Source organism: Epinephelus moara, chromosome 5, assembly GCF_006386435.1.
Source record: "Epinephelus moara isolate mb chromosome 5, YSFRI_EMoa_1.0, whole genome shotgun sequence".
NCBI classification, from domain to species: Eukaryota; Metazoa; Chordata; class Actinopteri; order Perciformes; family Serranidae; genus Epinephelus; species Epinephelus moara.
In genome coordinates, this window is record NC_065510.1 from 21,967,334 (window position 1) to 21,994,989 (window position 27,656).

Sequence of the window (27,656 nt, forward strand, 5' to 3'; positions counted from 1 at the left end):
TGTTGAGTCCTGGATACTGTATCTGTGCTGCTCCCCTGCTGACTTTCACGAACTGTTTCTTTAGATCGCCCCCGTCTCGTTTTACTGTAAGTGCAAACATGAGCTCCAGGTGCAAACACATTTAGTTCAAAGTGACAGTGTTAAAAGACAGGAATCCCCGACACTGTGCTGCACACATACCTGGGTCAGGAACTATCTTTCTGATTTTGGAACCGGTGTTGTCCAGTAGTAGATGTGTAGTGAGGTCGTTATTGCTGCTAATTAAACCTTAAACAGAGACTTGGATGGAAGATGAATCATATTTTTATGATGCTATTTGTTTTATTTCACTCAGTGTGGTTAAGATAAAACAGTTATCCATTCAACACACAATAAAGCACAATTAACTGGTGTGTGGGGTTTCAGCTCATCACTGGAGGACTCGCCTAAATATATGGATCTCTTTAATTTCATGAGCCATATAATATTTTTATAATTTCCATCTACAGTGGTGTGTTGCCCAGTGTTTGGGTCTGATCCAGCTGCTATATCCAGCCTGTTTCCATGGGCTTCCGCTCTCCTTTAAAGACAAGTGATAGCTCCGGCCTATATCAATCCGCCCGCAGGATGCTTTAATCCACCATTAAGCAGATGAAATGTTGCACTGAGCCTGCGGTGCGGCAGTGATGGCAGGAGCGGATCTAAAATTTGTGCGCCTGCCCCTCAAACCTGACCGCAGTCATGGACACCCTGCACCAAATCATCCAGTACAGCAGAACACAAACCTGTTCCTCCTCGGAACTGGATCCAAATGTCTCAGGTCTCAGTATCCTCTATTTATATGCTGTGTATATTTACAACAGGCCGGATGATTAGGATGCTAGCGCGTAGTGAGGAGAATGTAGGGGCAATCTTCTTCAGCTATTCTAAGGAGACAAGAAGTTTATCAGGGGTGAGCCACCTCTCTGACGTCATAGCTTGTTTTCAAAGAATCTGTCCGAGGTACTTTCCTGGACTACTTCACACATTCTCCCGGTAATCCTTTAAATATATATATAGTCAGGTGTTCTCAGGGAGATTGAGATCTCTAGTGCAAGAGGGGCTAGCAAAAGGAAACAAACAGAGAGAAGACAAGCAGCAATCACAAATATCTCTCTTCATCAAGAGTGTTCAACACCATTATTTCAGACATTGAGCTTAAAAAGAAACTGCTTCACCCATTTCAAAGGTGTGCACAGGTGTGGGGGAATTAATCAACTGTGGCTGTGTTTCTCAATAATTGACAACAGCCTGTGCACCATATGTCACATATCCCATAAAAGACAGAACAAGGGAACAAGACAAACATAGGAAAACATAGAAAACTCAAGCTCCTTACACAATAAAGGCTATTTACAAGATAATTTACACAAAATGTTGATCTTATGGATGAACACATCGGCCCTGCAGCTTCTTTTGAGATCCCCAAATCCATTATTGCATGACATGCCATGGTATCTCATCATTTAATCCTATGGGAGATAGTGTTTGCAGGTTAAATACCTAGTACATGTCTCTTCTGCAGTTAGAGTGCCTGTACAAGTGAAAAAGCTTATTGCATAGTTCCCTTGTTGCTTTCAAGGCAGGGAATTGTTCCGGGAGCATGACATTAATTTCCTCTTACAAAACATAAATTAAATGATGAACTGCGACTGGAGTTGAACGAGTAAAATGTGAAAGTATCTGCAAAGTCAAGCACATGACACGAGATGATGGTCAATAACAAGATGGATTCTCTCCTCAGGACAGAAACATGTTTTATCCCAGTACAAGAAACAGGCTTGATGCAGGAAGATGAGATTTTGATGTTTGCGTGATCATGTATCAAGATAATGGGGGGGAATTGAGCTGTAAATCTGTTTAAATGCATTTGGTTGTTATTTTCCTACAAGCAAGCTGAAATTTATATATTCACTTAATGAACTGTATGTGGAGGTAGCAGCTGGGTGTGTTTGGTAGAGTAGCTCTGATGCTGCTGACCTTTACCTGTAGTTGACCTTCTGCATTGTCTCGAGGCACAAACACGCTCTCTATCAGTGATGCACATCAAGTGTCCTGCACAGCTGGACTGAGCTGTTCATCAGCTGTATGAATGGTTGAGATGCTATTGAGTGATAAGCGACACGCTCAGAATGTGAAGAATGAGGATTAAAAGTGTTTCCTTTGAAAACGGGAAAACATCCATCAAAGCCTCTGTCAGTGTGCTAAGTTGTGGAATGTTTAGCAGGCCAACAACATCGCTATGGCTGGTATTGTCTGTACTGTATGTCAGTACTGTATGTCTTTCTGTCTGTCTGTCTGTCTGTACTGTACGTCTGTCTATGAACAGATTTTTGTCAATGCGATAATGCTGCACTGTGCAAGATGCAGTCACAATAAAGGCTGAGTTTAAAGTTGGGTGTGGTCTTAGCAACAAGGCCAGAAGTAGAAGGGTAGGAAGTAGTTAAGATGCCATTGAGCCACACTTCGCGCCCCTGGCCAACATTTGTTTTAAATAGCAGATGGCTGTATCGTGGCTAGTGTGATCCAATCCCAAGATGGTCTCTAGTGTAATAATTGAATTTTGATAGGTCACATTTGCTGACCTATTTTTTTAAACAATGACATCAACTAGGTTGTCCAAATTATTTTCCTATTTAGAATATTTTCATATATAATTTTTTCTGTTCTTAAGCTTTTAGTGTTGGAATCTGTTGACAAAATAAATTTAATTAAAGTCAGTGTTTCAGTTTTTTGAGTGGGTACAGCAGTGCTTTGAGCTAAATACTAACATCAGCATGCTAAGATGCTCACAAGCGCTAATGTGCAGATGTTTAGCAAGTGTTTACAATGGTCAAAATCTTATGCTGTGTCTCAAATCGCATACTTCTGTACTTACACTTACTATTTTGAGTACAAATACATGTGTTTGTACCACGAACAATAACTCGAATGCTAATGCTAGTTTGCTAACTAGCTAATTTGCGGTTGTCATTTCCGGTGAATGCACAACGGCCGTGTTTGGTTTGAAACATCGCCACTCCAACGCCAATGAGTACATAGTGCACACAGTATACTACATAGAAGTGTACTAACGGAAGTATGTGGTTTGAGACACACCATTAGTTTTGCATGTTAGCATGATAACATTTGCAAATTAACACTAAACACAAAGTACAGCTGGGAATAAACCAGAAAACTATTGTATTTAACTAAAATTCAGGACAAATAAAAATGAGGATGGAGCAAGATGAAACCGGAAAGAAGTTGTCAACATAACATTGACACATCATCACCTTTAAGTTGATGAGGCTAACTTGTTAGCAAACAGTTGCTATTTACACATCCAGCAGTTACAGAGCAACATTATTATTGAGAGTCGTGTTTCTGTTCACCTGATGTGAATGTAAGTCCAACATGCCCTCTCTTTTAGCTCTATTTTGGTCTCTACCAACTCCTGAGGGAAATATCTGACTCTTTATCCTGCGCTAAGTCCTCCAGCTAGTTGCTAATTTTGAGTACAGTCAGTTTTTAGACATTTTTTGCTAGAAACAGTTGCCTGCTGCAGCCAAAAAATACACTTACAGAGCAAAAAGAGTGAAACAATAAGGTGGCAGGCCAGGGAGCTAAACAATGAGTTGAAACTAAGGGGTTATCTCTGGGTCTGAAAAGTGAAGCCAGTACTGAAGTGCCTTAAACCGGCATTCTTTCTATTGGCCAGCAGGAGGCGACTCCACTGGTTGTGAAAAAGAGGTCAGAATGTATTCAGAGCTGAGGAAATAACCCTTCCTCTCACTTGATTTATTACCCCTATAAACATTTTCCTAACGAGTTTATGGTCTCAAGTGCTAGTTTCAAGTCTTCTCAGCATAGCGTGATGTTCATTTTGTAAATTATGGTCCCACAGAGATTCAAACTTACGCTTGCGGGGTATGCTAAGTTATAGGGCGTGGCTACCTTGGTTCTCGGTCAGATCCAGCCCTTGCACCTGCATGGCTCCACTTTCTTGTCCAAATATTTTCACTTCTGCCTCTAAAAAACAAGATGGTGATGGCCAAAATGCCAAACTGACATCATGGTGGCTATGTCCACTTCTTTTAGTCTATGGTTGAAACTCACCACAAAACTCTATGAAGCCGAGGTTAGCTTTAAGTTCAGGTAATAATTCTCTGCGGGTTCATTGCCAAATTGTTGTCTCATTATTTGATGCATTGCTTTTACAAAAATATTGTAGGCTTGAGTAAAGCTATCAAAAATCACTCTGAGGAGCACATGAATGTCTGTACCAAATTTCATGGCAATCCATTCAGTAGTTATTTGAGACATTTTGATCTGAACCAAAGTGGAGGACTGATCCATCCCCACAGCTAAAAGGAAAAATAGCCACCACCACTGATGTGCTGAGAACATGACAAATGTCTCAGTAAAAAAAAAAAAACGAAAAGAAAGAGCCAACTCACATGTTTACTTAAGTACTTTATTTAAGGAAGACATCTTTCTCCAGAGCTTAATGAAAGATCTGATCTGAACGCGGTCTCATCTTGACAGACGCAACAACTGCACCAGGAGGAAAGAAAGCAAATCCTGTCTTCTCCCTGTGTGGCTGTTAGAGATACAGGGACAGTATCCACTTGGGCTTTGTTTTCCATCTATCATGAGGTCATTACTGCTTGCTGTCATCATGAGCTGCCCCCTGGATGAAGAGTTGATCCTGGGTAGCAGGGCCTGGCCTCCACCCAACTTCTCCCTGTGTTTACCTTAGACGCTCATTAAAGGCATGTCGTGTCTTTGATATCTAAACTGGACAAAGTCAAACTAATGGCTTGATGAATGCCACGCTGCAGCTCGAGAAAAGATGCATTTAGGAGCTGTTTCTCTTTCTGTATCAACCAGTAGAGCTGGAGATGTAGCTTCATTTGTAATGTGGCCCAGGAATCAATATGAGCATTTTCTCTTTTAAAATTAATTTGGATTTGTGATTCATGTCTGACATTTCAGTCCAGTTCTCTTGATATTTTCCTGCAGTGCACTTCTTCACCGTTCGAAGAATGTGAGTGAAATCCAGGAGTAACAGAGTATAAAAAGCTTGGTGTGTTTGTTTCTATAGTTACACCCAATGGTGTGTGTGTCCCCGTTTTTATTCTTGGCCGGTCAAGTGAGGAGGGCAAGATTTATTTAGAGGATGCAATGAAAAGTGTGATACAGAATGCCTGGATGCATATGGCATCTCTGCTATTTGGCCCACGCTTAGGGGAAGGTTGCTGAGTGGTTCACGGTGTTGTCCCAAAAGTATTATCATGTCCAATAAACAGAGGAACTTTTACAGAATACTAATTTAAATTGTTGAAGTTACAGTATCAAATTAAACTTGTTCATATACTGATTGTTTAAAGTTGTCCCTGCAAATTATTTCCTACAACAGATTTTTAATCTTGCATTCTTGTGCATTAGAATGATTAATTGATCATGAGCACTTTTCATGGGTGCTACACTTGATGAATTTACAGCTGTATTTATCTATTAAAACGCGTACCTGCATATAAGATTTATCCTGCTGTGCCGTAACTGATAATCACTGACATCAGTAACAATAAAAACTCTTAAAAGTTTAAAAAATTTCAACAATTTCGTTTGAAAGACCAGTGTGAAAGTGTTTGAGCAATGCACACACATCACTTCATCGAGTGTCAGGCCCGACTCAAAAGATGACCCATAAAAGGCTACTAGGTATTTTTATCTTAACATGACCTTGTGCACCATACCGAGTACACATTCTCACATTCTCACTGCATCCAGTGTGGCTGCTTGATTCCTCCATGCTGTGCTTAGTCAGTGTCACTGCAGAAAAAGCCTATACAATGTATTTTCTTGATAGATTTCACCTGTCCTTGCTAAAATAAAAATGATTGTGCCACTAGGATTGGCACATCCATGCACACATAATTGGATTTCCTAAATCATCTTGGCAAAGAAAAGATGATATCTGCCATCAGACCATGTCATAACAGAGGAGGGGATTTCCAAGATTGCATACTACATGGGTTAAATCTTATATTAAGTGGCTGTCTTGGACAATGTCGGCTTTATTCAGGATTAACAACTGAGACTTGTGGACAGAAAACTCAAATCTGTCTCAGCAGTATTTTGAGCTGTGTTGTCTTTTCTCTGTGTGTGAGACAACACACTGTCCATGCACCTGTCCTGCCAACTGATTTCAGGTTATTGTGCCTGTGTGCGGGACTAATGGCCACTCCGGTGCCGAGGTGTCCCACTGACACGACACGACCTCAGAGGCACTTTGCCTTGAGAGCAGAAAACAAAAGCCTTTGGAGGATCTCTTCACACAGATCATGTGCATTGTCTCATTATGCTGATGGTGTAATAAACTTTGCTTTTTTGTTTATTGAAGCCTGAGTGAGAGCTCAAATATATACAAAATGCATTGCATTATTTACAATACAGAACAAATCCACAATAACTACATTGCATTCTGTATGTCACAGTTAACTAAGAGGTGTAAGAGGTTGAGTTGTGCCCTGCAGAATGATTCCCCTCCACACAGAAATAGTGCTGGGATGCCATATTTGAACTTGACATAGAAGCTTTGATGGTACTGTAATTAGTGATTACTTCATTCACATAGTTCCCGCTCTTAGAGCCCTTCATCACCCTCTGAAGCAGTGTGTGAAATCACACAGGTCAATGAAGATACATCAGAGGATAAACCTGACTTCAAAGTGACTTTTAAACCTCTTGAAGAGATACTTGACCAGAGTCAACTTCATACTGTGCAAACCGTTAATCATCCACAAGACGGAATGTTTATTGCTTTATTAATTCAATTTAAGTGCACAGCATTTGCCCATTAGAAGGCACCGGTCCCATGCATTCCAATAATAATCCAACATACATTATTACATAAACATCAATTATTATGTGCACTGTAATTTGCAAAAGTATTTCTTACATTTATTTAGAAATGAATTGTAGTGAAAATCCACAAAAGCACAGCTGTTTCCCTAATCTTTAATATATAAATACAGTATAAACTGTCAAATTTGTAACAACTTAAATAAAATAAACAGACAGTGACAGTGTTTGTGAGGTTAGAGAAGTTTTTGCACTGCATTTTATCCCCCACCTTTTTCAGTGACAGAAGAGGAGAAGAGTGGGTGTTGGTTGGGGGGGAGCACTTTCACAGTCTTGTCCAATGGTCTTTCTTAAATTAGCCATGGGGGCAGGAGGCTCCCTCCCAGTGCTGACAGAAGGAGGAGCCAGTGCCTGTCACTGTCTACTGTTTCATTATTACCTGCACAGCCCTGCAGCATTCACCACACTTGTGTCTCTGTGTGGCCACACAGAAACAGAGAGGCACAGAGGACACACTCCAAGACCCAAACCATCACAGAGAGTTTACTTTTTTGATGCTTTTTCCCCTCTTGGGACAGGACTCTGCCGGCTACTGCTGACTTGTAAAAAATAAATTGCAAGGCAACTAGCAGTGGATATGGCTGGTTGTCTGCAAAGTTTCCCACTTTGTCAAAAGTGGACACTTTTAAAATGCCTGATTGTGACATTTGCTCTCAGCTTCTGCTTTGCCTCAGCAGACGCAGAGCCGTTTGACCCCGCTCACCTTTATCACCACAGATCTGGACCTAATGAAGACAACATCATCATTGCTAACAATGGGATCAGGGTGCCTTTTGGGAGGTCTGTGTTTCTGGACCCTGTGAATGACCTGGTAACAGAAGTGCAGCCTGGTGACCGCTGCCACATCACAGTTTTGGACAATGACCCACTGGCCCAGAAACCTGGGATGCTGACCCCTAAAAAGTTCCCCTGTTCGTTCGGACCAGATGAAGTGAAATACACTCATTTTGGATCTCGGAGCCCCAGCAAGGATCGTGTGAAGCTGCAGCTTCGTTATGACTCCCAGACAGACACGGTCATCATCCCTTTCATGCTGGAAGTGGAGGTGGTTTTCCAGCAGCTTGAGATCCTCACCAGGAATATGCCTCTCAATGTTGAAAAGCTCAGTGGTGACAGCAACCCTATTGACAAAAAGGCTCTGGAGTTTTCCTTTGAGGACGGTGTCACACAGTGTAAGATCGCCACTCTGGTCGGCGCTGGAGGTCTTCCCAGGTATGGCACTCTTTTGAATAACCCCTCAAATGGCCAAATGATTGACTGTAATGAGTTTGTGCAACAGGGCATTCGCTACAAGCACACAGCTAAAACCAACTCACCAAACAGAGACTATATTCCAATGATGGTAGAGCTGCAGGATAACGAAGGCAACACCATAATGCAAGAGCATTTCCAAATGATGGTTAGAATCAAAGAGGGTGCAGAGAATACCGCTCCTAAACCCAGCTTTGTAGCCATGATGATGATGGAGGTTGATCAGTTTGTGATGACAGCTATAACAAGTGACATGCTGGCTGCTGAGGATGTTGAATCTGACCCAGATGATTTAATCTTCAACATAACCACACCACTGAGCCCTCAGCAGGGCTATATCATCAGCACAGATGATCGAAACCTGCCCATCACCTCTTTCTATCAGAGAGACATCAAAGATCTTAAAATAGCGTATAAGCCACCCTCAGAGGACTCAGAAGTAGAAAGGATTTTCCAGCTAGAGTTTGAAATTGTAGACACTGATGGAGCCGTGTCCGATCCATTTGCCTTTATGATTGTGGTGAAGCCTATGAATACCTTGGCTCCTGTCGCGACCAAAAATACAGGGCAGCTATTGTTTGAAGGGCAGTCCCGAGCTCTCTCCAGCTCCCAGAATTTAGAGATTAGTGATGAGGATAACCTGGAAGATGTGAGAATAACTGTTGTTGACGGCTTAAAGCATGGAGAGCTGACCATGCTCGGCGCTCGCAGGAAATTCTTCACACCTGCCGATCTAGACGCCGGCATTGTGGTGTACCAGCATGACGGCAGTGATACCTACAGCGACAACATTATTTTTAGAATGACTGATGGCAGTAATGAAGTGGAGTTTTTGTTCCCCATCACTATTGCTCCCACTGATGATGAGCCGCCTATTATCAATGCTAACACCGGCCTGGTGCTATTCAAGAATGAAGTGATGCAGATCTCTCCCTTCATCCTGAGTGCCACAGATATTGACTCAGAAGACTCCACCATTAAGTTTATCTTGGAGGCGCCCTACTCAACTGTAGGGGAGCTCCTGCTAAGGCAAGTGGAGCCTCCCTCTGACCCGTCTCTCTGGAAGTTCAGTGAGACAGATGAGATGTTTGAGCAGGTGGTAACTGAATGGTTTCAGCAGGATATTCTGGATGGAAAGCTGTTCTACCGTCACATCGGACCCCACAGCACCACCACTGTGATTGATCAGTTTGTGTTCCGGGTCCAAGATGATAATGACCCTCCTAATCAATCTGGCGAACACATGTTCACCATCAAAATCCATCCCGTTGATGACCTTGCCCCAGAGATTTTTCCCGGCACCACCCTTCACATGACAGTTCAGGAGTATGAGCTCACGCACTTCAAGAAAAAATACTTGTGTTATAGTGATCTAGATTCAGATGACAGGGACCTGAAGTACACCATCATTAAGCCCCCAACTGACACAGACGAGAATAATCCAGCACCCTTAGGTGACATTGTACTGACTGACAACCCTGACACTGTAATTACAGAGTTCACACAGGCCCAGGTTAATCACCACAAAGTGGCTTACAAGCCTCCAGACCAGGAGCTGGGCATCACTCCAAAAGTGGGTCAGTTCACTTTCATTGTGGAAGACACTTCTGGTAACACGTTAGATGGACTATTCACCATTTTCCTGCAGCCAGTGGACAACAAACCCCCACTGATCACCAACACAGGGTTCACTGTTAGGGAAAGAAGTTCATATATCATCACTAAGAAAGAGCTGCATGCCACAGACACAGATACAGATGACGAAAATATCATCTTCACCCTGACTCAGATTCCTCAGTATGGACAGTTGCAGTTTTTGGGGATTGACATGGCAAACAGTGAAACATTTGTCCTTGAAGACATTGCAAATGGTCGCCTAACTTACATCCACGGTGGGGAGGAATCCCTCAGTGACACCATCAAGCTTGATGTCAGTGACGGTTTCCATGAGGTACCCATCACCATTAAGATCACCATCGAGCCAGTTGATGACGAGATCCCAACGATTATGCTTCCAGCCGGTCTAGTCGGAGCAGCCATCGATGTGCTGGAGAACGGAGCCACCGAGATTACAAGTAATGTCATTCAAGGCCGCGATGAAGACACAGATGATTTCCGGCTCACCTTCATTGTTGAAGAGCCTCCCAGGCTGGGTGAAATCCTGGTAAATGGTGCTCCTGCTGAGAGATTCACCCAGGAAGACATCATTAATGGAGCAGTGGTGTATGCTCACACATCTGGTGAAATCGGACCTGTCAAAGAACATGACTCCTTCAACCTTACTCTATCTGATTTGTCCGAGCAGTGGGTCGTTGGTGGCAACAAGGTCCAAGGTGTGACAGTTCACGTCACCATCCTTCCTGTTGACAGCATTCCACCTATCGTCAGTGTCGGAGAGCAGTTTGTTGGACTGGAAGGGGAGAAGAATGTTATTACTGTCAACCACATCCAAGCTGAGGATATTGACACTGACAATGATGATATCCTGTGCACCATCATCGTCCAACCAACATCTGGTTACGTGGAGAACATCTCTCCAGCTGCAGGTTCTGAGAAATCCAGGGCAGGGACAGCAATCACTGCTTTCACCATTAAAGACATTGCCCTCGGTCACATCTACTACGTCCAAAGCATCCACAAAGGGGTTGAACCTGTGGAAGACCGTTTCACCTTCCGTTGCTCAGATGGTATTAACTTCTCTGAACGCCACTTCTTCCCCATTGTTATCATTCCAGCCAATGATGAGAAGCCGGAGATCTTCATCCGTGAGTTTGTGGTCATGGAGGGCATGAGTCTGGTTATTGATACACCAATTCTGAACGCGGCTGATGCTGACATCCCTGGAGATGAGCTGCACTTTGAGATCATCAAAAATCCCAAGCACGGTACAATAGTTCAGCAGCTCAGCACTGGCACCATCCCTGTGGAGAAATTCAACCTGGAACAGATCAAAGAGGGATCCAACATTGTCTATGAGCACGACGACTCAGAGACCAAAGAAGACAGCTTTGTAATCAAACTCTCAGATGGGAAACACTCAGTGGAAAAAACAGTTCTTATCATGGTTATTCCTGTAGACGACGAGACACCAAGAATGGCTATAAATGATGGCCTTGATGTTGAGATTGGAGAGACAAAAGTCATCAGCAACAGGGTTTTGAAGGCCACAGATCTCGACTCTGAAGACAAAGAGCTTACATATGTCGTGCGTTACGGCCCGGGCCAAGGCTACCTTCAGCGCATCAGCAAGTTTGGTGATGTTTTAGGTAATATTACCCTCGGGATGAACTTCACACAGGACGAAATCGACAAACAGCTCATCCAGTATGTACACACAGGCCAAGAGGGAATCCGTGACCTGCTAAAGTTCGACGTCACAGATGGCATCAATCCCCTTATTGACCGTTACTTTTACATCAACATTGGAAGCATTGACATGGTCTTTCCAGATGTTATCAACAAAGGCGTGACTCTAAAAGAAGGAGGGAGAGTAACTCTTACCACTGACCTCCTCAGCACCTCCGATATTAACAGTCCTGATGAATTCCTCAGCTTCAGCATCACAAGAGCACCTAGTAGAGGTCACTTAGAGAGCACTGACCACCCAGGTGTTCCCATTTCCACCTTCACCCAACTGCAGCTCGCTGGCAACAAGATCTACTACATCCACACGTCCGACGATGAGATGAAAATGGACAGCTTTGAGTTTGAGGTGACAGATGGTTACAATCCTGTCTTCCGTACCTTCAGAGTGTCCATCACTAGTGTCGATAATAAGAAACCTGTCTTGACAATAAACAAACTGGTCGTGGAGGAGGGAGAAACCAAGCTCATCACGCCGTTTGAGCTGACAGCTGAGGATCGGGACACCCCAGATAACCTATTGCGCTTCATAGTCACTCAGGTGCCAGTACACGGGCAGCTACTTTTCAACAAGACCAAACCAATCACAACCTTTACCAAACAGGACCTAAACGAGAACCTTATCAGCTATAAGCACGACGGCACTGAGACCAACGAGGACAGCTTCTCCTTCACTATCACAGACGGCACTCATACTGATTTTTACGTCTTCCCTGACACTGTGTATGAGACACGCAAGCCCCAGATGATGACTATTCACATCAACACCGTGGACAATGGTGTGCCCCAGATTGTGGTCAACAAAGCTGCTGCCACACTGAAGGTCCTCCCAACAAACCACCTGGGCTTCGTGATCACCAGCAAGGCCCTTCGATCGGAGGACCGCGACAGCTCCCAGAAGGTCCTGAAATACATTGTGTCTGAGGCTCCTCTTCATGGCTTCATCATGAACACTGCCCTGGGCAATGACAGCATCAAGACCTTCACACAAGGTAAGACAACGTCACACTATTTAATCTCTTAACAGAGTTTTGAAAACAAACAGTAATGAATAAGTATTTTTATATTAACCCTGGATTAAATAATAATGTGCAATATGAAACTGATCAGCTATCACCTGACTCTGCAGTTCTCCTTACTTCTACCAAGTATTTTACCATTTTTCACTAATTGTAGGGCTTTACTGTTTTGGTTCCCACTTTCATCCTGTCCCCAGTTAAAGCAGGCAGCTGTTTTCAGCAAAAAAAGCTCTAATATAGCCCACTGTACTCTAACTGTTCAGTACTGAACAGCAGGCAGATAAAGCTTGCAATCAGCTGGTGAGCATAGTGAAGTATGTAGCAGCTAAAGAGCCACATATTTCCGTCAGGAGCTGGTGGAGACCAAAACAGAGCTATAAACAGAGTGAATATCAGACTTGCATTAATCAGCTGGCCAGAAACATGACTTTCAGATAGCTTAACACCTTAGCCAAATCAGCTTTATTAGATGATAATGTCAATATCACGTTTGCAGCAAGGGGCCAAAATAATCATATAATAATGGTGTACTATGCAGGTTTGTCAATTACTATTTGTAGACACACTCGCCAGCAGCAGTGAAAGTAAAAGTCAACCCCAGATTCACTCTCGTTTGGCATTTCCCCTCACTGTATTTGAGTTTTTTCGGTGCTTTGTCCCCTGAATGCTTGCTGTATATGGTCTGGCACCTGGTCGCTACCTTTGTTTAACACCTATAAGCGTCCAGAATACAGAAAAGTGATGATTGAGAGGAACTCATTTATGTATGAGGCTATATATTGTTTTTTAGGACAATCCTGCACTAATATGGAGTAATATTTTTCTGTCATAAAAGAAAATAATACATTATTAATTAACATAATTAACATAATTAAGGTCTGGATTATAGGCCTGATTATTATAATAACAATAATAACACCAACAATAATTATATTAATACATCTGCAACCAAATTATAATATCATCATCATTGTAATAACTGTATATTACTGATAAATATTTGCACTTTGCTTAAACCATCCTAAATGCTTCAAAACACATGTCTCCTTAGGTCATAACACTTTAATTGCAGCCTTCGGGCTGTAACTTAAACCTTGTAAAAGTGGGTCAGTCGTCACAATTATCTTACCTATCGTTTTTAGCTAACACCCTATCTCTCTGTCTTCCTCATACCAACAGCCGATATCGATGACATGAAGATCTCTTATGTGCTGTTGGACGGGAGCAACGCCACAAGTGATATCTTCTACTTCACCGTCCAAGACAGTGGTAGGAATCCTTTAATATTTCATACCTGTGTGCACTGACACTAAACTGGGGCCCATGACTGAGGAATCACTTGGCCGAAGGCTGTGCTCAGACTTTATCTGTCTTTTAATGGCTTCCTAAAATTGAAACTTCCTGCTCTCTGTCAATCTCCCGAGTGTTTGCATCACAAAGACTTAAGGCATTTGGCCATGACTGACACCCAGTATAGAGCCGCCATCTCTTTTCGCCCCACTGGAAAGGGTAGCAGGTTTAAAGGACAGGGGTCAAAGGGGACTTCAGCCAAGTGAAAGAGGACGGTCTACCTCATGTTCTAAACTTCATTGTTAAAGAACAATAAGATCCTTCAGCCCAGGGCACTTCTCTGGATTTCAAATGTCCCCCTTTCATGCTGTGATTGAAGTGACACAGTTAAATGTGTAAAGGTATGCAGGATGAGCTATTCAGTTTATAATTAATTCTTGGAAATGCTCTAACAAAAACATGTTGCCATTTGGCTTCAAACATATACCACAGTGTGTGTGTGTGTGTGTGTGTGTGTGTGTGTGTGTGTGTGAATGGTGTCAAAAACTTCTGCAAACCCATTCAGTGCATTTAATGGGACTCAAATGAAGAGGTGTGCTATTTTCTAGTCTCTATTTTCTGCTTTACGAGCCATCAACATCCAATAGGGTACTTTACATTTCAAACTGATCCATTTACCTCTTTCTCACCGTATTCCAGCACTCCGTTTGTGTGCTGTGGTTTTACTGTTTATCTCCTGAATATTACATTTCCTCGTAGTCGCCTGACATCGGAGCCTCGCTTTTACAGTGTTATTAATATCTACAGGTATAACATGACAGTCTAGTGGTCTCCTCATTTTAAAATATCTGCTCTTATCTTGTTTATCCTAAAGAATTCTCTTAAATGAACCACATACGCAGGGTGCAGACATGACGGTACAATGTATAAACTCTGCGGCTCACCTCTAACTTTTATGTAGATTTACATGAACAGCATGACAAATATAGCAAATGCAAAGCAATAAAAATGCAACAGGTGGCCTTTGCTATTCTAGTATCAGCCATAAAATACAAAACAAGATGTGGAAATGCGATCAATGCGTCAGGGAAAGTTTAGTCTATAATTGTGCTGGATTGAGGGCCATGTTGGTGATAAACTACATCACCATCAGGGCCATTGAGAAGACAGGGCCTGCAGGAAGTGTCTTTTTGTCAAATTGCTGTCTTTTTGTCAGCAAAGTGAAGCCTCTTATTAGCTGCGACTGGATCCCAGTAATTAACATTTTCCCCAGATTGTAAATAAAGTAGGTGATAATTTACATTTGACGAGGTTCAGTAGCTCAGACATTTATTTAATTATTATTCCTAATTCTATACTGTTCAACAGTGTTGTTGTTAATGTTAGTCTGCCTGAAGCAAAGCCAGTTAGCTTCTCTGTCTTTAGGTGGAGGTTTAACCACAGGAAGGGAACGCAAAGGCTTCAATTAGCTCAACACTCCTTTTTCTGTTTGCCTGTATACATTGTTTAAGCTTCCAGCCAACTCAGCTGAACCAGGTGCAGTGGTGCAGACTGAGACATAAACCATGTTTCTGCGTGACCACGGTTCATATGCAAAGGCCACAGACACCGCTGCTGCCTTCAACCCACACTACAACATACATGTGATTAATGGCATACACTATATTATTCCACATAATAGATAAACTGGTCAATCTGTGCTCACCTGCACACTCACCACCTCATAGTGACACACGGGCTTACCCAGAAAAAGATCAAATAGCAGATAAAAGCAATTTAAGCCAAGCGGTGAATCACTAATGTGAAGTGTTGAGGGGGTGACTCCTGGGGGAGGTGGCCTTGTCCTGGACATGTAGGGACATGCATGTGAAGAGCACGCTAATGGTCAACCTATCTGCTTATAAATCTAAGTAGGTGAGCTGTTTGTGTTTGAAGCAAACCTCCCGGCCATTAGAGATTTGCACCTAAGATTATCCCCTGAGACCGGTCCCTGTTGGTGCAGTCTTTCCTAATCTTAATATGTGAATGGAATTTAGTAACCTATTTCTCAAAACTAAATAGAAATGTATTCTCCAATGCCATCATCATTCAAAACTATGATTAATTAATTAATCCAAATAGTGGTTAATTCTTTTGCAATTTCTCAATCGTTGAGGATCTTTTTCCAAACGCACTCAGAGATTAGTTTGATAAAAAGACAGAAACAGTCACTATCCTTTCAAAATGCCCACATTGATCTTATGGGCTATAAACCTCCCATATAGACAGTAATGTTTTACCCTGAATTTCTAAATCCTTTCTTTGACACAGCATCTCCAAAACTACTTAGGGTCTTAGCAGTCTTTAAGAGGTACCTGCCGGTACATGCACTGATGCTTTTTCACAAGTAAATAAAACACACTCACACACACAAAGTCCAGATCATTAACATTTCCTTAGGGAGTAGTATTGCAGTTTGGCATACCTTGTAAGACTCAAATGTTGCATGTTACATGTGTGTTTCTGCAACTGTACATATTTTATCTACATTAAAGGGTAAGTTAGGAGAAGTGCTTATGGAAAATGTATGAATGAATAAGGGGTAAGTTTGGTGTTTTTCAACCTGGACCATTTTTCCCATTTTTATTGCGTTTTATTGACTAATAGGAGCAACAATTTCTGAAACTAGTCCAGTACTGACCCAGATCGCCAGAGGTGAAACAGGCTGCAATGTAACAGCACGGGCATGTTTGCACCATCAGTTTTCGTCCACTAAAGTGTTTGTTTTTGCCACTTACAGGCTCAGATGGTTATTTTAAGTGTCTGAAAACTTATGGGAAGGACCCTACAGAGATAGACTTTTCTTGTACACGAGTAAGAGTTTTTTTGTTTAACCAGAAGCTGCCTTGAAATCGCCATTGCCAACACCAGACTCAGTTTGAAGAAATATTAATTAATTTTTCACATTTAACTGTGTGAATTAAAAGTTCATTTCAAACGAACTAGAGGTGGTGATTGTGGAAACAGTGAATACACAAATGAAGATGTTTTTTGTAAGTTTAATTTGTTCCTGTCTACTCTAAATGAAGTGTGTTTTATGATGATAAAATTACAGGTCATTTAAATGGAGTGTGGTGGGTTTGGCAAAAGTGATTTCAGGAATGTTTCTGTTAAAACAAAGAAGATCTTCCTCTTAAACAAAACAGCGTTTCTCTGTAGTGATCATCTCTATACGTTTTCAGACACTTAAAATAATAATCTGAACCTCTCAGTGGAAAAAACAGGCATTTGTAATGGACGTAAACTGACAGTGCACACATGCCAAATGGTTACATTGCATACTGTTTCGCGGCTGCCGTCTGCAGCTGCCTTCCTCAGTACTGGATCAGTTTCAAAAATTGCTGTTCCCATTTGTCACTTAGACACAAAACCTGGGAAACTAGGGACCAGGTTAAAAATTACAGAACGTACCCTTAAAGATCTTAACCAGAAGCTTGAATGTGCTGTGTCTGAGGAAGTGTGTGTGGCCAAGCACAGCTGAAATGTGTCTCAGTGAGAGGTCAGGAGTGGACATTCAGTTTCACACCAAGAGACCTGCTGGTCAGCGGTTAAATTCCAGACTCTGAGGAAAAAGTTAACGTAGCTTTTCTCAAGTCAGGACACATCAAGTGGGCTTTTTGCCTTATCGCCTCTTTGCAGAAATGTGTCGGAGGTGCATCAATCATTCACAAGACAGAAAGAGGAAAAACAATAAATGAAGCTGACAAAGCTTCAATGAGGAATGCAGAGTTTGCTCACAGATTTGTTGGCTGTGTACGACTTACTTTGTAAATTAAGTCAAACATACACTAGACTATATAGACAGAAAAAAAAAATTGCATTTAGGGATCTCGATTATGAATGTCATTACATATATTGACAATATCGTAAGTTGCAGTAAGTTTAGCATAAGCTTGGCAGAGAGAAGGGTTGATTTTGAGCACTGATAATGAAACCTTTCAAGTAGGGTCCATCATTTTAGCAGCATTTTATATTTTTTTTAAGAATCTTTTACATATGATGATCTGATGACCCACAAAGTCCCTCATATTACCTCAGAACTCAAACAGCTTTGGCGTGAGAGCTGCAGAGAGAGATGAAGGAACATTGATTGATGGAGGAGCTTGTTTGTTTGTCTTTTTCTTCATCCTGTAAAGCACACCTTGTTGTGTTTCACAGTACACAGTGATTTTAAAGTGACAGTTCTCTCCCAATTCATGGATTATCTTCAGTAACAGGGTCATGATTTCTACAAAGACAGTACCACAAGCCAAATGCCATCTAGTTCCATTATATTCAAGAGAAGGCAGACATCTCCACGGCCAATATCTCCAACACTCTATGATTCACACCAAAACAATCTAGATTGATAAATAGCACTACAGGTAAGAGGAAAAATATGTATCTCTGATTCAGGGGTGAACTGTCCCTTTAAACAATGACTAAGAAAGTTGCAGAATTTTACAAAACTACCAACAAATTCTCGAAAAACAGTCAAAAAAACAAACTCAACTGTCTTGTCCTGTGGCAGTGACCTCAAACACAAACTGTAGTTCACCTTGGGTCATTCTTTATGTCTGCCGGGAATTTCTATTGGGAAAGCAATAACCTCCATGCGAGTGACCAGGTCAGAAACTCCCTGCAGCCATTCAAAGTGTGGGACAGTGAGGCAGTAAATACTTCTTTTTACAAGTGGATACAGAGCTCGCATTTATCCTTGTCCATCAGGCATGGGCCCAGTGAGCCACAGGCTAAGAGAAGAAACCCTTATTTACTGTCAGACTTGTTGAGACGCCTGTAGGTTTCTGCTCATTTCTTAGTCATAGGACCAGGAGGTAATATATTTATGTCAGGTCTTTTGACTTTGGAGTGCAGTGGTCTTCAGAAACACTGCCTCTGCTTGCCAATCTGGGTGCAAGATAGCCTCGGATTTCATAGCAGTACTAATCAAACTCTACTGATTAACAGATGAGAAGAAAGAGAGACTGAGCCTCTACATTCAGATTATTCGGTCGCTGTGATTTTCCCAATAGCAACAATATAGTCTTCCAGCTCTGCAGAGGGATCACAGACCCCAGTGGGTTGAGTGTTATGTGATCATTCAGAGCCGGGAAAGGAATGCACTTCCTTGGAGACTCCAGACTCCAGGGCCGCAGACAGAGCAAGGCCTGGAAGTGAAGTGGTATCCCGAGCAGACAGGTGTGTACGTGAGAGGGAAGGCTCCAGGGGGATCCCCTTTCAAAGCCCTCCGTCACCCCACTCCCAGCGCCGCAGAAATCCAACCCAATCTCAGATAGCCCGATAACCTAAAGACTTCCACTGCGGAGGTGCCGGCTCCGGAGGGGCACTTCCCCAGAGAGTGCAATGATACCCAGAAAGGAAAAATGAATGAAAAGGAGCTAGAAATGTGTGTATGTTTGTCTGGTGAATTTTCCTCCGTACAGTGGGTGCACTCTGTTGTACAGTAGGACTGCATGCTGACTGACACGGCCATGTTACACCCCTACTTCCTAACTGTGTTTTGGGATCTTACATGTCACCCATGTCAACAGTCACCGGGAGATTTACTGGCTAATGGTGCCACAGTTGGGGCCCCCGGTGACTAGAAGCTGAGGCCTCTTAGTCCCCCTCCACCACAGCCCGCTCTGTTGTCACTCCCTCTCCTTCCCCTCCTCTAAGACTCCTTCATGGTGTTACCATTCTTCTTCTGTGGTGTGTTCATCTTTTGACCTCTTCTCCATTTCCATCCCTTTTCTTTCCTCTCAGATTTTCCCCTATCCCTTTCAATGGGCTGTGGTATCACTTCATTCTCAGTCTTTCTGTTTCTTTTTGTCCTTTTTCTTCAACCTTGATTTATGGTGGTTGGACGGCTGCAGGGGTGGGGAGTTATGATGTATGGCTACAGCGGTTATTCTTATCTGCTCTCATATGGCAAAGCTGTTGCTGCCCCTGGCCAAGCTGTCATTGAGTTACTCGCACTCCTTTCCTTGTCCTTTTCTTTTTAGCCATGCTTGCGGCGTGGCCTCTGGGATGGCAATGTCGTTCTGTCAGATTGTCATTGAGTCCTCCACTTATGGATTAGATTTGGTTTGGACATCCATATTGACCAGAGGATGTATACTAATGATTTTGGTGATACCATGGGTGTGTTCCAAATTGCATACTTTCTTTTTACTTATAGAAGGTACTCCAACTGCCATTAAAAACTACGTACTGTTGCGTACAGTATGCACACAATTGGGACTTTCTTATGAAATTACCCCCTGAAATTTGACCCTCTTTCATATATATGTGTTTCTTTTAAGTTATAATTGCATACATTGTAAATTTTAACATATATTCATATTATATATTATATTTTTGCTGTTGGTTATCTTTATCATTATTTTGTTCATTTAAACAACCAATATTCCTATTATTACTATTCGACTGGTCATCAGTTACTTAAATGCGCTGTCATCTGTCATTGCAACGTCTGACAGCTGTCAGTCAGCTGTCAGCTGTCAGCTGTCATATGTTTGTGTGTCAGTCGATGTGACGTATCCCTCTGCCACTGTGCAGAGGATTGTGGGTCAGAATAGCCAGAGAAGCCTGCTGGCCTGCATACTGCAAAATTCAACGTTGTACTAAAATATCCTGGTGTTTTTAGCATACTGCATTTCACATACTATGTATCGGGACATACAAAATCTTTTTCTGGCATACTATAGTATGCTAGAATGAGTACTGGAACACAGAGTGACTTTTTATCTTGTGCCACTATGAGGTTGACATTTGTGGTTTTGACTGAAATGGCTCGACAGCTATTGGATGTATTGTAGTTTTGCTACAGAAGTTCATGCGTCCCTTAGGATGAATTGCATTACCTTTGGTCATCCCTTAAAGGGGACCTGCAGTATAGAGTGCTGCGGGAATGTTTTTTATAGGCCGACATGGAAGTTAATGTTGCCCTGGTTCCCTTTACAAAAATGGCGATGGGATTTATCCATTGGGTTTTGCAGAAAATAAGCTCTGTGGCAAAAAAAAAAAGTTTATGGTACTTATAGATTTTGTTCAGCAAGATCATCTTTATGATTTTTGAAGTGTAAATGAGGTCAAAATCTAACGTAAGCATGAACTCTACGCTACCACTTGTTGTCATCGCCACCATAGAAGGCCTTCCTCTCAACTCCCAAGTAGATGATGGGGAAAAAAACACCAATCAAGTCTTGCACTTTTTCATTCTGAACTTAATTTTTGTCATTAGAGACGTTCAGGGCGCTCCTTTAGAAAAACACAAGCCGCTTAGCATTGCAAAAGCAGCAAGCAAAACGCTTCACTCTCATTGAAAACAAATACAACCAGCCACCCCAGGCTACTGAAACATGCTCTGTCTGATTGGGAATAAGGACACCATCAGCATCAGAAAACTAAGATGGGGAACTATGTACCAGCTAACATTAGAACGGTAGCACTGATAATGGGAGCATGTTTAGCATGCTGACATTCAGCTCTGTTTATTACATTACTATAACTTTAGGGCAGGCTAAAGGACATGACATCTGCAGGTGCTGCCATTAGCTTATACATAATTCAGAAAATGTTTGTTAAAAGTCTTTTTGTTAATATCTTTTTTAGTTTTTTGCATCCTTATTCATGATTCTGCACCTCCTAGTTTGACACAAGATGAAGATTCCCAGTGCCGCATCTGTGATGTTATTAGATTTCTCCAAGGTGTTGCAAGCATCTGTGTCACGATGTCAAGTATATGGCAAGCAAGTGTCAAAGATGTGGCTCTCAGTCCCTGTCAAATCATGATTTGTAACATCCTGTGGATATAACTTCACTGTCCTAAACTGAAGCAGCAATGGAGCCTCTGTGATGTGTCGATTTACAGCACATGCTGCTACTGTCCGGAAGGAATGATAAGTTATTAATACATTGAATCATGCAGCATTCCTACGAGACTCCTTGGAACGTAGAGAGGAAGCTATAGCTTTCACTATCTATTCCTACTCTTATTAAGATGTTAAAGAATCAAAATAAAGAAACGCTCAGCTGTTTCCATCAACATTTGACATCTCCATGATTTAAGGGACCATAGTTAAAAACACAGTGGTATTTAAATACCGAGCATAGCTGACTGGAACCTCCCCAGTATTTATATCAACAGGATGATTAATGAGGAAATGTAATAATGGCAATGCTTGTCACCTGATGAGGATATTCTTAGAAGATTGCTCTTCCTTGCATCATGCTGGTGAACGTCAAAGCCTCATAATGACCTTCCTCTCCAGTGATATCTCCGGCCTGACCCAATATCCCGCTGCATCTATGTATGGTGCAGGAAGCACTGCTGCGTGAATGTGAGCTGATGAGGAATGTGCTGTTGAAGGACGCTGGTGCAGGGAAAATCTCAGGCTGTAATGTCCTGTGTACGTTTTGATGTTGTTTTGCAGGTAATGGATACTCGAAAATTTATGAAAAACACTCTTTTGCTGAGTCAGCCTGTCGTTTTCTGATGCTGACTTTTAGTTTTTTAGTTAAATACTGCACCAAAATACCTTAATGTGCCACTTTGTAGCAGGCCAGTGTGTAACTTACTGCACTAAAATAAATCAAGTAGCATTTAGTGAAGGTTTGGAGACGATCCAGTTGCTCTCACTCAGGCCCTAAAACAGGAAAACATTAGCATACTTCTTTAATATTCATTCCGTGCCCTTGTCAGCGATTAGCATCAATCACACTGAAGCTAATTTATTAAATAGCTGCTAACAGGGGCATTTAGAAACACATGTGGCTCATAAAACTTTACATCCAAGCAGAAATTAGGATGATTGTCAGTTTGAAAAGCTAATGGAAATGTGAGCTGAGCCAGGCAGCTACTGTATGTATTGGATTTGATGGCCAGTCTAATATAAGGTAGAATGTGTGTGTCATAAAAATTGTAATAAATTAGACCATCAATCATGTCTAAAAAATCTATTTTGACTTTTATGCTTGCAACTATTTTTTTCACAGGCTTTTAACTCGTCTATTTTGAGCTAATTTGAACCATTTTCATGTCTGTCAGTCCCGTCTAAAAGACAGCCCTGCTGGGAAGTCTGGCTTCTTGATTATTTCTTGATTTTCTCGAGACTCATGCCAGCTCCAGCCTCCGTGTCTGTACAAAAGAAGTCAGAGAAAGGGAGATTCCCCTCTATTACACTGCGTGAACAATGTGGAGGCAGGCAGGGAGGCATGCCATGGTGGTAGATCTGGCCCACCCAGACTGTGGCCTGCTGTCCCTCTCAGTTGTCCATCCCCTCAGCGAACAAAGACGACACAGGGAGGAAGGGGGACACGGAGGGGGGGTTGTTGGATGAGGTTCGTGGAGTACAGCTGTCACTCTGCTCCACATAATCTGGGAGTCTGGCGGGAAGGAGGACAGAGACAGACAGACGGACAAAGCCAGAGCGACCTTCGCTTTGATGGTCTTGAGCTCGGACAGAAAACTGTTTTACTTGCTTTTCATCTTCATGTAACTTTGTTTGAGTAAACAGTGAATGAGATACTTTGAAATTCCTTTGAATGGCTGAGGAAAGGTCAGGACACTGACAGTAGTTATTCTGAACAAAAGTAACCACCTGTACCACTTGTACAGCAAAGAAACAGCACCTGTTGACCACACAGTGTAACAACAGACCCACTGAGTGGACAGGTCAGGGAAAATGACAGATGGGGTCTCCTTAGTCCTGTTGGCTAAAATGTGGTGTTGGCATTCATTAAGTTCTGAAGGATATTTTCCTATTAAAATAAGACAAGACAAGACAAGCCAGAGTCAAAAAGTGCTTTATACTGTATGTCAATAATTAAAACAGCCTAAACATGAAAACAACAACTTTTAAAGGAACTGCTAAAAACACTTTGGTGTATAAAAACTGAGGAAATAAAAGATAGTCTAAATTAACTTAAAATCAGGAAAGGCTCTCCGTAAAAGTATGTTTTAAGAAGGGATTTAAAAGAGATCACTGACTGTTTCAGAGTCTCGGGGCCCTGACAGCAACCGCTCTGCCCCCTTTAGTTTTTAGCGGGGCCTCTGGAACAGACAATAAACCTCTGCCCGAGGACCTCAAAGTACGTCCTGGCGTGTACAGTACTATGAGAATCGGAGATATAGCCCGTGAGAGAACATGAAGAGCCTGAAAGGTAATCAATAAAATCTTAAAATCTGTTCTAAAACATACTTGGAGCCAGTGTAAAGAGGCTAAACCTGGAGTGATGTGATCATGTCTCTTGGTTCTGGTTAAAAAGCCTGGCAGCTAACCTATGATAAGATAAAACCCCAACCCTAACCCTTTATTTACCCAGAGGGAATTGCTGTGCTACATCTGCAACACAAAGTTTGTGAAATACAAAAAGACCAAAATATACAATATATACAAAGCCAGAAACAGGTTACCTGTATGTATGACAAATATAGTAGGGTTTGTACAGTGTCAGATCTGAGGTTATTAAGTGTTTAAGACTGCACATAAAGGAAACATAATTTGAGATTGAAGTGTTAATGCTGACCTGGGAAACAACAGTTTGACAAACAATTCTCAGTACAAGATGAGCAAACCATCAGCTGATCTCACAGGATATGGCTTAAAGCTCTAGAACATTTCCAGGAAGAGATCTTTACTGTTTCTCAAACTAAAAAGGTAATGTTTAATTACAGCAATGACGATGAGTTGATTTTGTTTTGATGGTAGGTAAATTACAGGCAGTTAAAACGTCAGGAAATATTAGTCATATGATGGCCATTTGTGCAATGCCATTACATCATTTCACATATGTCATATTACACCTGTATCTCCGGTTCACATGTCAGTTGGTAATTGCTATTTTTGACAATTACGACTGGGTATCATTTAAAAAATGACGATACCAGTACAAATATCAGTACCCCTAAAGTTATAGGGATACCAGTGAGGTACTTTATTTGATACCTTTTTTACAGCCATGTAAACATGGTGTCAAGTTATCTCCGTGCTTGATGAGGTGCTTTATTATGTTTCTTGTATTCCCAGTTATTCCTGATATAATCCTCCCACATTTTATGCATTTATTTTTATCAGACATCACAGGCCTGTAGTATAGCCATGCTTTCAAAGGTTTCGGTCACATCTCGGCACGCTGAACTGCCATCATAAATACACCACGCTCGACTTCACCACTCTATAAACTGTATGAGTTGTAGCTGAGCAGTAAATGGACCTGCACTTGTATAACGCCTTTCTAGTCTTCTGACCACTCAAAGCACTTTTTACACCATGAGCCACATTCACCCATTCACACACACATTCATACACTGGTGGCTGAGGCTACCATACAAGGTGCCACCTGCTACTCAGTTTTTAACACACTCACACACCTATGCAACAGCCATTGAGTCTGAAATCTAGATATAGGAGTAAAAAAAAACCTATACATCAAAACTATGACAATTTAGAAGAAAGATATGGCTTTATTAGTCATTTTGAATCTCTTAAAATCCATTGGTTGTGTGTGCACTGTAGGTGTCTGCTGTTCAGCATAATATAGTCCACCAGTCTATGAAATACCAGAGCAATAGCTGTGTTCTTGTCTCATTCATAAAAACTCCATTGTTGTACTTCTTGTAGCAATGCAGAAACCTAAAGCTGCCTGATTGCTCAGTGCCAAGACAGAAGCAGGCTTTTTGTCTCTCCGTGTTCATTTGATAATCCTCGATGATGGCCACTGACTAAGCTTCTCTTCATATCAGATCCAAATACGGCCGTCTGCCAGGACACACTTTCTCCGGCACTGAAACAATCTGATAATTGAAGTTTGTCAAAGACTTTCTGTACATCAAACCACAATGAGGAGTCTTCTAGTTGAGATGAGGATTTGATTCCTTCTTGGTTTAACAGGTTCATGACTTGTGAAGCAGTGCAGGTTGAGCAAAAGTCTAGAGTTTATATACATTTACCAGAATACAGTTACTGTGTGTGATTGTTTTTGCACAGAATACAGCAAAGTCATACAGTCCGTTGTGTAACTGTATCATTTCATGCATGTACTGTATAAACACCGAAAGAATCTGGGGCAAGCAAAAACAGACATGATACATGTTTCCTGTATTTTTAGCCATGACTGTTGGAAACCTGAGCATGGAGACTGGTCGAGGGTAGCTTTGCCCGCTGGGCTCTGTTGCTCCATGTTGCCTGCTTTTTACCAGGCGTGGGCTTTTGTGGAGTGCTTGCATTCATGTGTCCATCTGTGTGTGGAAAGTGGCAGATAAATAAGACATACCAGGTATTTAAAAAAATATTTCACTGCCTGAAAGATGTGGGGTTTTTTTTTTTTTAAATAAGGCTGCCTATACAGTAGAAAGATGCAAATACTTTGGAAATGAGTGCTACTTGACCAGAGAAAAAAAGAGCATTTGCTTTTGCTCAGGAGGTAGAAAACCTACAACTACCAGAATGCACTGCGGTTGAGCGGACCAATAAACACTCCCGCTGGTGGGTGATGTAATACGAGTTTTGCCATTTTTATAGTTTCTGCACAGGATTTTGGATAATTGCAGAAAATAAGCTCTGTGGCAAATACAAATTTAAGATACTTACACATTTGTTCAGAAAGATAATCTTCACAAATTAACACTACTTATATGATTTCTGAAGCGTAAATGCAATCCTCAGAAGATGGTTTAAGAGTTTATTGATTTAAAGGATGTATGGAAAGTTGCAGGATGATGCTGTAAACTGATTGTCTTAACTCTTGCATTAAAACAAAATCAAAAATCCCCAAACAAACAGGCCGTTTTGCTCTGACAACGATGTTCGGCATGATGGAATTCTTAGGTCTCATTTAGCTACTTGTTAGTAACTGACTTTTATAAGACACAAAAAAGCTTCAAAATTCACAGGTGGGCATATTTTTTTTCGTTGAACCAAAAGTAAATGACTCCTAAGCTTGTGTTAACCACAGACCTTATTTCAGGCATCCAACCAAAAACCTAGTCAAAAAACCCACTGACTTCAAGACGAAGGAACCGGGAGTGCAGAAATGCTAATTTATTTCCATGTTTCAGGACTCACTCCTGCAGCACTCTATAGTCTTTGGGTGCATTTGTAAATCCAATGAGTAGGCTGACATTCGAAGAAACAGAGCGTGCTATTTCTACATGAATTAATGAACGATTGAGTCAATGAAACGTTCACTCCAGGTATCTGAGAGACTAGCAGAAAGATCTGTGCACTCGTAAGCTGGAGGAAAGTTTACCATAGTTCATTTACACATACGGCCCACATTGTTATGATACAAAGCTGGTTCAAAATCAGCATACTATCTCTTAAATGCCAGTAGTGATGTGATGAAGTACTGTCATATCAGTTCCATCTGAACATGCCTCTGTGAGTGTGCTTTGCCCCTTTTGTGTCTCGGCCTGGTTTGGCATCAGTGTTGACATGTGGGTTTGAGGAAGTGGCCCCCTTCCCATCCTGAATTCCCACTCTCAACCCCCCTGTCTTTTCATTGTCCCCAGTCACATAGCATAAAAACTGCAGCCTCTTTCGTCCTCACTGAGCCAAAACTGAGCTCAATGCTGCTCGATTGTGCGGACAGGCAGACGCTCCTTGCCATTGTTCTCTGTTTACATTTTATTTAAGCTGGAAAAATGATTTTTTACTGTTTTATCATCCATGAGAATCACACCACATAAAAACATATTAGCTTTTAAAAACTTTCCCACCAAATTGCTGAATGTTTCTCCTGGGTTCCCTCGCACCTCTAAGCATCTTTAGCAGAGTCAGGTCA

The 27,656-nt window shown here is 41.8% G+C and overlaps 1 protein-coding gene across 1 annotated transcript in view; it reads left to right on the plus strand.

Moving 5' to 3' along the window:
* Positions 1–7,317: 7,317 nt before the first annotated feature.
* LOC126390617 (FRAS1-related extracellular matrix protein 2-like) overlaps positions 7,318–27,656 on the plus strand; it is a 372,466-nt gene continuing 352,127 nt past the window's right edge. The window contains exons 1-2 of the mRNA XM_050045002.1: positions 7,318–12,533; positions 13,740–13,831. Coding sequence (XP_049900959.1) covers positions 7,505–12,533; positions 13,740–13,831 — 5,121 coding nt within the window. The 5' untranslated portion in view covers positions 7,318–7,504. The remainder of the gene's footprint in view (positions 12,534–13,739; positions 13,832–27,656) is intronic.